Source organism: Muscardinus avellanarius (assembly GCF_963383645.1).
Source record: "Muscardinus avellanarius genome assembly, chromosome: 11".
Classification (NCBI taxonomy): domain Eukaryota; kingdom Metazoa; phylum Chordata; class Mammalia; order Rodentia; family Gliridae; genus Muscardinus; species Muscardinus avellanarius.
The window spans coordinates 99,705,186-99,718,226 of record NC_137797.1 but is presented as its reverse complement, the minus strand read 5'-3'; the positions used below and the strand labels follow the sequence as shown (position 1 = coordinate 99,718,226).

Here is a 13,041-nt window from a genome sequence, read left to right as displayed (position 1 = left end):
GGGATGGGGGAGGCCGGGATGGGGGAGGCCGGGGATGGGGAGGCCGGGGATGGGGAGGCCGGGGATGGGGATGGGGGAGGTCGGGGATGGGGATGGGGGAGGTCGGGGTGGAGGAGGCCGGGGATGGGGAGGCCGGGATGGAGGAGGCGGCGGCGCGCAGGTGAGATGCGGCGGCCGGGCGGGGCGGGGCGCCGGCCCAGGGCTTCACCTCGGGCTGCGGCTCGGCGGCGGCACCGGAGCGCGAGCGGCGGCGGCGAGACTGCGGCTGGGGCGGGCGGGGGCGGCGCCTATAGGGCCGCGCGGCGCATGTGACCCGGAGCCCCGCGAGTGGAGCTGCGGCGGCGGCGCACGCAGGAGCGCGGGCGGGGGCCTGGGGAGAGGGGCGCCGCGACCCGGCCCGGCCCCCCACGGGCGCGCGCTCACCCTCGCCCGGCCCACTCCAAACAGGTGCAGTGGTCCGGCAGGTGCTGAGGCCCACACTGCAGACAGGCTCACGGCCGAGCCGCGTCTCACTAACCCGGGCAAGCACAACAGTCTCAAAACGTCTCTTTATTTGAAAACCAGCAGAACGGCCCCAGCACCCTCGCTGCTAGCCGAGGGCTGCCACCGCCGGGGCTCTGGGCGGAGCTCGGGCCCACGGTGCCCAGGTGACCCTCTCAGCCGGCCGGTGATGGCCCTCCAGCTCCGGAGCAGAAGCAGGTGCCCCGGGGTCCTCAAGGCCGTGGCCCGCTGGAGTCAGGTCAGGGCTGGGCCTGCTCTCCTGGAAGCAGAGAACAGAAGTCCAGCCCCAGCCGAATCTTGGCTGCCTCCCGCCGCACCCTGCCCTCTTCTCTCCTCCCACCGCCTCCTGGGGTTTTCAGCCTCAGAGTTTTAGTGCAGGATCTTTCTATCTGCCATCCCTCCCCTGCTGCCCCCCTCCTGCACCGCCAGCCAACCCTCCCTCCGGTCGCCCTTTCCCAAGTCCTGATTTCCTGTCAGTCTGTGCCTGATACGGCTGCACACCAACTGCTCTGCTGTGCCCGAGTTCTTCCCACCCTCTCTCTTCTGGCCTCTGGACGTAGCTCCCACTCCCCCCCCCCTTTTTTTATCAGCCCCTCCCAGCACCTTTCTCCTCAGCTGAGACTTCCCTGCCCACCACCTTCTGCAGCACCTTCTCCTCCCCGTGGGCCCAGCCTTCGGCCTCCTCCTGCTGCCTCCCTGCCTCCTGCCTTACATCCTAGGACACTGGACCGCTGCTAGTAGGCCGGGTCTTGTTCCAGGTCGTGCTCAGGCTCAGCCTCCTGCTCCTGGTCCTCCTTCATCCTCTGCCGGATCTCCTCGGCCTCAGCCCGCTCCTCCTCCTCGTAGAACTCCTTGTCCAGGCGCTCCAGGTGCGCCATCTGCACCAGGGCCTCCTGGCGGTAGTCGTTCTCGTCGGTGCACGGGTTGTCCAGCAGCACCAAGGCTCGAAGCTTGGGCAGGTCCCGAAGCTTGGCCAGCTCGCTCAGGTCGCTCACCAGGTTGCCCCTGCCGGTGAGGTCAAGAGGGGCCCCTCAGGAACCGGCCTCACATGGGGCCTCCTGGAAACACCAACTGAGAACAGCCAGCCAAGCTGCCGGGAGGCGCTGCCCAGTTGCACTCCGGGGCTGCTGCCCTGCAAGGAGTCCCTGACTGCCATGTTCTATTCTGGGCTGAGTTGTCTAATTATTTATTTATTCATTCATTTATTTTTTGTGGTACTAGGCATGGAACTCAGGGGCATTCTACCTCAAAGCTATACTCCCAACCCTATATATCTATATCTATATATCTATATATATTTGTGGGGGGGTGCTGGGGGTGGAACCCAGGAGCTTTCTACCTCTGGGCTAGACTCCCAGACCTATTTTTTATATTTTTATTTGGAAACAGGGTCTCTAAGTTGCTGAGAGCCTAAGTAGCTGAGGCTGGCTTCGAACCTGCGCGATCCTCCTGTCTCAGCCTCCAAAGCGCAGGGATTACAAGCGTGCGCCACCGCGCCCGGCTCCTTCCTTCCTTCTTGGGTTGACTTCAGAAGCGTTCTACCACTGAGCTGTTCCCACAAGCCCTTTTCACTTTTTTTTTTTCCAGTACTGGGGATGGAAGAACCCAGGGGCATTCTACCTTCAAGTTATACCCCCAGCCCTATTTTTTATTCTTTATTTTTGAAACAGGGTCTCACTAAGCTATGAAAGGCCTCACTAAGTAGCTGAGTTTGGCCACAAACCTGGATCCTCCTGTCTCAGCCTCCCAAGCATTGGGATTACAAGCATGTGCCACCGTTCCCAACTTCACTTTTTGAGACAGGCTTTAACTAAATTGCTAAGGTGGCCCTCAAACTCACAATCCTCCTGTCTCAGCCTCCCAAGTACTAGGATTATAGGTACGGGCCACTGAATTCAGCTCAGATTTCCTCTCAAATACCCTTCTCCCTTCAAATCAGAGCACATCTGTCCTATCAGTAAGGGAGCCATCTCTTACTGGTGGAGTTAACAAGAAGAGAGGCAGGAAATGGAAAGGGAATTGGGGCCTAGGAGAAAGAAAAGGGGAGTGGAAATTTTTATAGGATTGGGCCAGAAAAAAAGAGTCGGAGCAAGCCTGTGATCCTCTTAAGATCATGGACCGGGTGTGATTCCTTTACACGCTCCTGAAGCACCATATAAAGCCTGACACCACACACTTTTATAAATTGTGGGTTGAACAAATAAGGATTCAGGAACCACACATTAGAGAGGTCTTAGTGTTGTCATTAGGACCAAATGCAGAAGAAAGTAAGGAAGCAGGAATGAGGCCTGAGGGGGAGGGTGAGATGAGGCCCTGGCTGGGGGCGAGGATTGGCGGGTAGGGGCCTCGGACAAGCACAGGCTTCAAAGCTGTCCTGAGCTGCACCCGTGTCATCCTAGCACTTGGGAGGCTGATAAAACAGGATCACGGCTCGCGGACAGCCTCAGCTACTTAGTGAGGCCCTCTGCAACACAGTGAGACCCTGTTTCAAAATAAAGAATGAAAAATAGGGCAGGGGTGTAGCTCGGAGGTAGAATACCCCTGAGTCCCATCCCCAGTAACACGCATGCACGCACGCACGCACGCACGTACCCTGTTCTGTTCCTGGCCACCCGTGGACTCGGGCGGGGCCTGGAGGCCACCTACCTCAAGTTAAGATACTGCAGTGATTTCATCTCCTTGGAGAAGCCGTCCAGAGTCTCGATCTGGTTGTCCCGAAGATGCAAGGTAGTGAGGTGGCTCAGGTTCTCCAAGCCTTCCACCTTCCTCAACATGTTCTGAGCCTAGATCCCAAACACAGTACATCAACGGAGACAGAAGAACAGGGATGGGGAAGGAAGGAAAGTCAGGAAGAAGAGGAGCCAAAGAGGAAATACAGGAGGGAAGGGTTGAGGAGGTTTTTGGTTTTTTTTTTTTGGGGGGGGGTAGAGAGCAGTTCATAAAGAAGTCCAGAAGGACTGGGTGTTGCTTGGTGGTAGAGTGCTTGCCTAGCACACAAGGTCCTGCGTTCTATCCCCAACACCAAAAAAAAGAGAAAAAGTCCCGGAGAAGCTGCCATCCCAGAAAAAGATCAGCTGCAATCCCCTACTGTGCATCCCGCCAATGCCAACTCTGAGGAGCTTCAACCCAGCTGGGCATGACGACACACACTTGTAATCCCAGGACTTGGGAGGCTGAGACAGGAGGATCACAGGTTTGAGGACGGCCTCAGCAAGTAATGAGACTCTCATCAACCTAGCAAGACCTTGTTTAAAATATAAAGAAGCCGGGCATAGCCCAGCGTGGTGGCGCATGCTTGTAATCTCAGCATTTGGGAGGCTGGGACGGGAGGATCTGGGTTTCTGGTTGTGGACAGCCTCAGCTACTTAGTGAGGTCCTTTGCAACTTAATGAGACCCTGTTTCGGAATAAAAAGTAGGGCTGGGGTATAGCTCAAAAGTAGAATGCCCTTGGGTTCCACTCCCAGTACTGCAAAAGAAGAAAGAAAGAAGAAAGAAAGAAAGAAAGAAAGAAAGAAAGAAAGAAAGAAAGAAAGAAAGAAAGAAAGAAAGGGAAAAAAGCAAGCAAGCCAGACAAAGCTGGGCATGGTGGCATATGCTTGTAATCCCAGTACTTGGAAGGCTGAGACAGGAGGATTGCAGGTTCGAGGCCAGCCTCAGCCACTTAGTGACCCCCCCCAACTTAGTGAGACCCTGTTTCAAAATAAAGAATAAAAAACAGGGCTTGGGGGTGTGGCTCCAAAGTAGAATACCCCTGGGTTCAAACCCCAGTGCCACACACACACACACACACACAAAGAAGCCAGGCGTGGGGGTGCACACTTGTAATCCCAGCATTCGGGAGGCCGAGACCTGGAGGATCGCAGTTCGCGAACAGCCTCAGCTACTTTATTTTTTTAATTTGGAAACAGGGTCTCACTAAGTTGCTGAGAGCCTCACTAAGTAGCTGAGGCTGGCTTTGAACGTGTGTGATGCTCCTGTCTCAGCCTCCCAAGCGCTGGGATTACAAGCATGCGCCACCATGCCCCGCCTTGTTTTTATTTATTTATTTATTTATTTATTTATTTATTCATTTATTTATTTTGCAGTACTGAGGATTGAACTCATGGGCATTCTACCTCTAAGCCACACCCCCAGCTCTATTTTTTTATTTAATTTTATTTATTTATTTATTTATTTATTTATTTTTTGGTGGTACTAGGGTTCCTGGAAGCCCTTCTACCTCCAGGCTACACTCCCAGACCTATTTTTACATTTTTTAATTTGGAAACAGGGTCTCCTAAGCCAGAGCACGAGGCTGGCTTCAAACCTGCGCGATCCTCCTGTCTCTGCCTCCCAAGTGCGGGGATTATAAGTGTGCGCCACCACGCCTGGCGTTACTCTTTATTTTGAAACAGGGTCTCACTGAGTTGTGAAGGGCCTCACTAAGTAGCTGAGGCTGTCCGCAAACCCGCATCCTCCTGTCTCAGCCTCCCGGATGCTGGAATTACAAGCGCGCGCCACCACGCCTGGCTTAATTTTTATTTTGATACAGGTTCTCGCTAGGTTGATGAGTGGCACTACTTGCTGAGGCTGTCCTCGAACCTGTGATCTTCGTATCTCAGCCTCCCTCGTACTAGATTACAGACATGTGCCACGACAGCCGGCTTTAGCTTGACATCAATGCCTCAGTTATGGCACATTTTGTACTTATATCAAAGCAAATTATCTCTGCATCATCCACACATTATATATGATCGGGCCTACTAGGTAGGAAGCACCTTGTCTGTTTTACCTTTGCATTTCCAGAATACCTAGGACCAAGTAGGGACTCAATAAATGATAACAACCATCGTTACGGTGATGAGGTTAGCAGCTGAGCCTCCTTGAACCCGAGACCCTAGTCCCAGGACAGTGCTCTCCTCCCTGTACCACCTGCGACCCAGTGAGCTACCAGGAAGAGGTTCTTCAGCTTAGGCAGGCTGATTCCCAGGGTGTTCTCTAGCTGGTTCCCTCGAAGCTCCAGGGTGTGCAGGCTGTTCAGCTTCTGGGGGTCCAGGCCAGTCACTGTGCGGATACGATTCCCTGGGGAGACGGAGGGAGGTGTCAAGAACTCTAAGCCGGACATGGAGGCGCACTCTTGCAATCCCAGCATTCAGGAGGCTGCGACAGGAGGATCGCGGTTCGCGGACAGCCTCAGCTATTTACTGAGGCCCTTGGCAACTCAGTGAGACCCTGTTTCAAAATAAAGAATAAAAAAAAATACGGTTAGGGTGTAGCCCAGAGGCAGAATGCCCCTGGGGTCTATACCTAGTACCTTAAAAAAAACTCTAAGGGGCTGGGCACGGCCCCCCTCACAGAGGCCACGCCCCGAGGAGAAGACGTCATCTCTGGCAAAAATACTCCCTGCTCTTAGATTTCTACACTAATAAGCTCCAATGATCTAAAACAGAATCCCAAGAATTCGGACTGTGGAAGAAGTTGAGTCCATGAAAGATAAATTTTCTAGTAAAAGGTCTGAGCCTTCAGAATTTCTCTATATTGTTCCAGCTGTAACAAAGGGCAGTCAGAATTCAGGGGCTGCAAAATTCCTCTAGGCAGGCAGGTCCTTTGACCTAAAGATTAGCTCCCAGCACCTCTCTGCCAGCAGGAGAAGCTGCAAACCTACCTTCTGCCGCCTTTCCCAAAGAGATGTAAAACCGTCTCTGGAATCTGGGCCATTTGTTTCCCCCTTAAGAGATGCTGATAAGCTCTTAACAAAAGCCTACCGTTTGTGACTCAGCAGCAGGACAGTAAAAAAACCCAAAAGTCTGCTTCAAGATTATGCATTAAAGAACAATTATAGAAATCCAGTCACCTGTGTTATAATGTTTTTGCCCTGTCTACTAACTGTAATATAAGTATTTCCTTATAGGGGATGGTGAAGCAGACAGGACCAGACAAATCCGCAACGCAGCCTATGGATCTTGATAAAGGAGGGCCTGGACTAAGCCCTAGAGACAAAAAGACTCTGGAAGGATCAAAGGAGATCCTAGAAGACTGAATTTCCCCAAAACGGACAACAACACCCCCCCCCTTTGCAGAGCCTGCCTGTCAACACCTTTCCGCCTTTCCGACTCCCGACCTTGCCCCTTAGGGCTCACCTGTGAGGCCAGAAACCTGATTTCAATGACAAAGGCCAAGGGGGCTGACTCTAACAGCCCAGTCCCAGACAAATCTTAAACTGTGACGCCATGGATCTTCTTTTGTCCCGTTTATCTTGTTCACACTTAATGCCTCACTATTGTCCTTTGGTGCTTACACGGGGTATAGGGTATAAATACTGGTGATGGAAATTAAAACAATGTCAATTGCACAGAAGGCAGTTGTCCGGGTGATTTCTTCAGATTCCTCTCTCCCAGGTCCCCGGGGAGGAGACCCCACACTTGAAGGAGCTCTTACGAGCTAAGGGAGAGGAGTCGCTGCAGGTATTAACCCCTGCAGGACCGCAACCGAAGCCCTTACCCACCTCTCCGAGGATCTCGGTCCGAGCGGACTCAGTGCCAGATTTATTGCCCCCAGGACTGAGCTAGTTCGTCGCATAATTCCAATACTTAAAAGGTTGAAAGAGAAGGGTTATAGGTTCTAGACAAGCCTCAGCAACTTAGCAAGACCCTGTTTCAAAATGCAAAATAAACCAGGCATGGTGGCACATGCCTATAATCCCAATACTTGGGAAGCTGAATCAGAAGGATTGCAGGTTCAAGACCTGCCTCAGCAAATAGTGAGACTCCCATCAACCTAGCAAGATGCTACTTCAAAATGAAAATAAAATAGGGCTGGGGGGGGGTTATAGCTTGGAGATAGAATACCCCAGGGTTCAATCCCCAGTACAATTTTAAAAAATTCCAAATGCATAACTCCAGATTTTCAGCATCATACACAAATGGTGGGAGCCTGTGCCTCACCCTGTCCCTCTAACACAGGGGGGATGGTGCAGAGGGACCTCTGCAGACCAACACCTCTGCAGTCCCGGAGCAAGGGCACCTGACGGGCACATTTATTATTTATTTATTTATTTATTATTTTGCAGGTCTGGGGATGGAACCCAGGGGCATTCGACCTCCGAGCTACACCCCAGCCCTATTTTTTATTCTTTATTTTGAAACCGGGTCTCACTGAGTTGCAAAGGGCCTCGCCAAGTAGCTGAGGCTGTCTGCGTACCGCGATTCTCAGGTCTCAGCCTCTCGAATGCTGGGATTACCAGCGTGCGCCGCCACGCCCGGCTTGATGGACACATTTACCTCAGCCTCTGAGGCTAAGGAGGCAAATGAAAGGTGCCCAAGTAACCCACCCGGCTACCTCCCTCCTCTTCAAGTCGTTTAAATGGCATTCTCCGCCTGGTGGCACATGCTTGTAATCCCAGTACTCGGGAGGCTGAGACAGGAGGAGGATTGTAGGTTCGAGGCCAGGCTCAGAACTTTTTTTTTTTTTTTGGTGGTACTGGGGGTTGTGAAACCCAGGGGCTTTCTACCTCCAGGCTATACTCCAGACTTATTTTATATTTCATTTGGAAACAGGGTCTCACTAAGTTGCTGAGAGCCTCACTAAGTAACTGAGGCTGGCTTCGAACCTGTGCGATCCTCCTGTCTCAGCCTCCCAAGCGCGGGGATTACAAGCGTGCGCCACCACGCCCGGCCAGCCTCAGAAATTTAGTGAGACCCTGTTTCAAAATAGAACATAAAATAGGGCTGGGGGTATGGCTCAGAGGTAGAACACTCTTGGGTTTAATCCTCGGTACCACACACACAAAAATGGCATATTCTCTCTTCTTTCTCTCTCCTTTTTTTCTCTCTATTTCATTTTACTTTATTTTATTTGCAGGATTGGGGATGGAACCCAGGGGGCATTCTACCTCTGAGCTACACTCCTAGCTCTACTTTTTTTTTTTTTTTTGCAGTCCTCGAACCACGATCCTCCTGTCTCAGCCTCCCAAATGCTAGGATTACAAGCATGTGCCACCATGCCCAGTCCCACCCTATTCATTTATTTATTTATTTATTTATTTATTTATGTACTGAAGGTAGAACCCAGGGGCTTTTCTACCACCGGGCTATGCTTAGACCTATTTTATACTTTATTTGGAAACAGGGTCTCACTAAGTTACTGAGAGCCTCACTTAGTAGCTGAGGCTGGCCTCGAACCTGTGCGATCCTCCTGTCTCAGCCTCCCAAGTACTGAGATTACAGCATGCGCCACCACGCTGGGCTCCAACCCTATTTTTTATTCTTTATTTGAAAACAGGGTCCCACTGAGTTGCAAAGGGCCTAAGTAGCTGAGGCTGTCTGCAAACCGCGATCCTCCTGTCTCAGCCTTCCAAATGCTGGGATTACAAGTGTGAGCCACCACACCCTCCTTATTTATCTGTAGAGGAAAGAGAATGTCATATTTTGTAATGGCAATTACATGTCTGTAATTCCCGTTACTAGGATTACAGGCAGGTGACCACACCCTGCTCGATGGCGTCCTTGCAGTGAAGTCTGTCCTAATCAACCTGTGCCTCCCTAATCCCCCTCCCCCAATCTATTTTTTTTCATAGTGCTTATCTCCTTTAAACATACTATATAATTTATATTTATTTATTTATTTATTTTCCGGAACCTGGGGCATTCCATCTCTGAGCTACACCCCCAGCCCTATTTTATTCTTTATTTTGAAACAGGGTCTCACTAAGTAAGTTGCAGAGGGCCTCACTAAGTTGCTGAAGCTGGCTGAGAACCTGCGATCCCACACTGGGATTACAAGTGTGTACCACCACACCTGGCTGTTTATTTATTCACTTATATATTTGTAGTGTTGGGGATTGAGCACACAGGCATCCTACTTCTGAGCTACACTCCTGTTTTATTTTGAGACAGGGTTTCACTAAATTATCGAGGCTGGCCTTGAGCCTATGATCCCCCTGCCTCAGTGTCCAAAGTACTGGGATTACAGGCATGCACCACCATGCCAAGTTCTACGAGTGTATGAATGAATGAATGAATGGATGGATGGATGAACGGCTACATGGCTCAGTCAAAGACCACACTGCCCATTTCTGCCACCTCCAGGCTAGGAAGGAAAGAATCTTGTGCGGCTCATCCTAAGAACCCACCTTTGAGATCCAGGCTTCCCAGACGAGGATGAGTGATCCCCTCCGTGTCGGTGATCTGGTTGTAGGCAAAACTGGCGATCTGCAAGTAGGGCATTTCGTTCAGCCGGGCACTCCGCAGCTGATTGCTATCAGCCTTGAGCCACAGCAGGTGCGTGAGGAAATTGAGTGGTGACAGGTCTGTCAGGTGGTTCTCGGAAATGTCCACGTAGCGCAGGTGGATGTAGGAGCGTAGCAAGTTTATATCTGTCAGGTCCCTAGGAGACAGCAGAGGGAGGAAGAGCCAGGGCTGTGCGTAAGAGCCCGGCAAGAGCAGGCGAGGTGGGGCGATAACAATCGCCGGGCGTGGTGGCACACGCTTGTGATCCCAGCATTTGGGAGGCTGAGACAGGAGGATCGCAGGTTCACAGCCAGCCTCAACTACTTAGGCCCTCTGCAACTCAGTGACGCTCTGTTTCAAAATAAGAAATATAAGGAATAAAAAAAAAATAGGGCTGGAGGTGTAGCTCAGAGGTAGAATACCCTGAGTTCAATCCCCAGTACCAACCAACCAACCAACAAATAAGTAAATGGGATAACAATAGGTGACAGATGGGAGGAGAAAGAGAAGGTAGATGGGTTTATTTATTTATTTTTGTGTAGCTGGGGATTAAACCCAGAGGCATTCTACATCCAAGCTATACCCCAGCCCTATTTATTATTGATTGATTGATTGATTGATTGATTTAGGTACTGGTATTGGAATGGGGACATTCTACCTCTGAGCTATACCTCCAGCCCTATTTTTTTTTTTTTTGTAGTATGGGGAATGGAATTCAGGGACATTGCATCTCTGAGCTATGTTACACCCCCAGCCTTATTTTTTAGTCTTCTTAGGTTTTGAAACAGATTCTCATTGAGTTGTGAAGGGCCTCTCTAAGTCGCTGAGGCTGTTCTCAAACTGTGATCCTCCGGTCTCTGCCTCCTGAATGCTGGGATTACAATGGTGTACCATCATGTCCCGCTCAGAAAGATCTTGTTTTCTTTTTAATTTTTTATTTTTGTGGCACTGGGGTTAGAACTCAGGGCTTTTCTGCCTCTGGGCTATACTCCCAGGCCTATTTTATACTTTATTTGGAAACAGAGTCTCGCTAAGTTGCTGAGAGCCTCACTCAGTAGTTGAGGCTGGCTTTGAACCTGTGTGATCCTCCTGTCTCAGCCTCCCAAGCACTGGGATTACAAGCGTGCGCCACCACGCCTGGCAAGAACCTGTTTTTAAAATTAAAGGTAAAGCCAGGCATGGTGACGCATGCTTATAATCCGAGTTTGTAATCCCAGCATTTGGGAGGCTGAGACAGGAGGATTGCGGTTCGCAGCCAGCCTCAGCTACTTAGTGAGGCCCTCTGCAACTTAGTGAGACCTGTTTCAAAATAAAGAATAAAAAAATAGGGCAGGGGGTGTAGTTCGGAGATCGTATGCCCCTGGGTTCCATCCTCAGGCCCCCCAAAAAATTAAAAATAGGTTAAATCCCCAGTACCACAAAAAATAAATAATAGGCCTAGGTGTGTGTGTGTGTGTGTGTGTGTGTGTGTGTGTATGTTCCTGCATTACTAGGGATTGTACCCAGCGGCATTTTACCTCTCAGATACATCCCCTACCCTTTTATTTTATTTTATTTTATTTTTGCGGGTCTGGGGATGGAACCCAGGGGCATTTGGCCTCCGAGCTACACTCCCTGCCCTATTTTTTATTCTTTATTTTGAAACAGGCTCTGAGTTGCAGAGGGCCTCACTAAGTAGCTGAGGCTGTCCTCCGGCCGCGATCCTCCAGGTCTCAGCCTCCCGAATGCTGGGATTACAAGCGTGCGCCACCACGCCCAGCTTTATTTTGGGGTTTGAAACAGGGTCTTGCTAGGTTACTGAGAGTCTCACTACTTGCTGAGGCTGGCCTTGAACCTGTGATCCTCCTGTCTCAGCCTCCCAAGTACTAGGATTGGAGGTCTGCACCACCTCACCCTGCAAGTGGTCCCGTACAATAAGCGAAGCCTCCACTCTCTCAAGGACAGATGGGGGAGTCCAGCAGGCGCGCACACACACCGGTCTCCAATTCCCTAGAGCCCATTTGTTTGTTTGGGGTGCTGCGGTTGGAATCCAGGCCTTTGGGCTCATGCTAAGGACCGCACTTAGCCCTGAGCTCCACCCCCAGGCCCCAGAACCTGAAAAGCAAATTCTACCTTTTCTTCCCCACTAGAGCAGAAGGGGAGCTATCCAAACCTTCAGCCCAAACACCCAGCCTGAGAGCGCAGGCTCTCGGTCCTCACGCACCTCTCCTTCAGCTCCAGCTTGACATACGCATGAGCCAGGCCGTTGCCCGTTTTACAGAGCAATGACAGCGCTTCCTTCATCATGGCCTCGGTGAGCGGCGTGGGTATCCACTGCAGGAGGGCGTGCAGTGAGGCGCCCTTTCCCGAGGCCTGGCCTCAGCCCTTGCCGCCCCCTTCCCAGGCCCTCACTTCCTTGGGGAGCTCCTCCCTGTCCTTCCCGTAGTCGTCCCAGTCCTCTATCTCCTTCTCGTCATCTTCTTTCTCCAGATCATCCGGTTCAGGCTCATAGTCTTCCAGATCGTCGTCTTCATCCGACATCTTTCTCCCGCTGGAAGGCTCTGGAGGGATGGAGCTCGGACCTCAGCCCTGTCCTGAGAAAGGAGGTGTGGGCTTCACCGAGCCAGCCCTGGCCTGCCCTGACAGGCGCCTGCCCACCCCGACCTCCGACACACTGCTCTTCTCATCCTGAGAACATCTGGTTTTGACTCCCAACCTCCGCCAACATCCTCCGCCAAGGACCTTCCTGCCCTCTCCAGTGGAGCCAGCCCTCTCCTGCCCTTCCCATGGCCCCAGCCCTCTCCAGCTGCCCTGTCTCCCTGCTTCCTGGACTTCCCTCTCCCCGGGTTCCCACCTCCTCCCAGGCCACGTTCTCCTCCATCTCCTCTACCAAGGTCTCCTCCTCCCTCCGTGGCCTCCTCTCCCCCTCTCATCCCTAACCCTCGCCATTCATTCCTTCGCCCTTTCCCTCCCTGCTCAGCCCCCTGACTCCTCTGGAGCCGACCTGACCCGCCTTCAGCCCGCCCACCCGAGCCCTCTTCGCCCTAGTTCTGCTCGGTTAGATGCAGTTCTGGAGCAGGTCCTGGACCTGGGAAGGAAGGATGGTTGGATGGTTTGGGAAGAGGCAGGAGGGGGCGGGGTTGTGTACTGCTGTTATGGCAACGGGGGCGGGGCACGTGGCTTTTGCAGACAGCGTCGGTTGAAAGTGCAGCAACTGAAAGACATCTCCACGGCAGGAGGCCGATCAGTAGTTGCTTGGTTACGGGGCCAACTTTCTAATCCCAAGGCCCCGGATGAGGCTAAGGCCGCTTGGGGAGGTAATTGGCGGAGATGTAAATTGATGGGCGGGGCTTA

The 13,041-nt window shown here is 52.0% G+C and overlaps 1 protein-coding gene across 1 annotated transcript; it reads right to left on the bottom strand.

The window, feature by feature from the left end:
• Positions 1-1,235: 1,235 nt before the first annotated feature.
• LRRC23 (leucine rich repeat containing 23) lies at positions 1,236-12,228 on the bottom strand (the record flags this gene model as incomplete). The annotated part of the gene is made up of 6 exons (XM_080704974.1): positions 1,236-1,506; positions 3,148-3,284; positions 5,433-5,563; positions 9,612-9,865; positions 11,912-12,021; positions 12,100-12,228. 6 exons carry the CDS (start codon positions 12,226-12,228, stop codon positions 1,236-1,238), a joined length of 1,032 nt encoding a protein of 343 aa, XP_080561100.1.
• Positions 12,229-13,041: the final 813 nt, after the last annotated feature.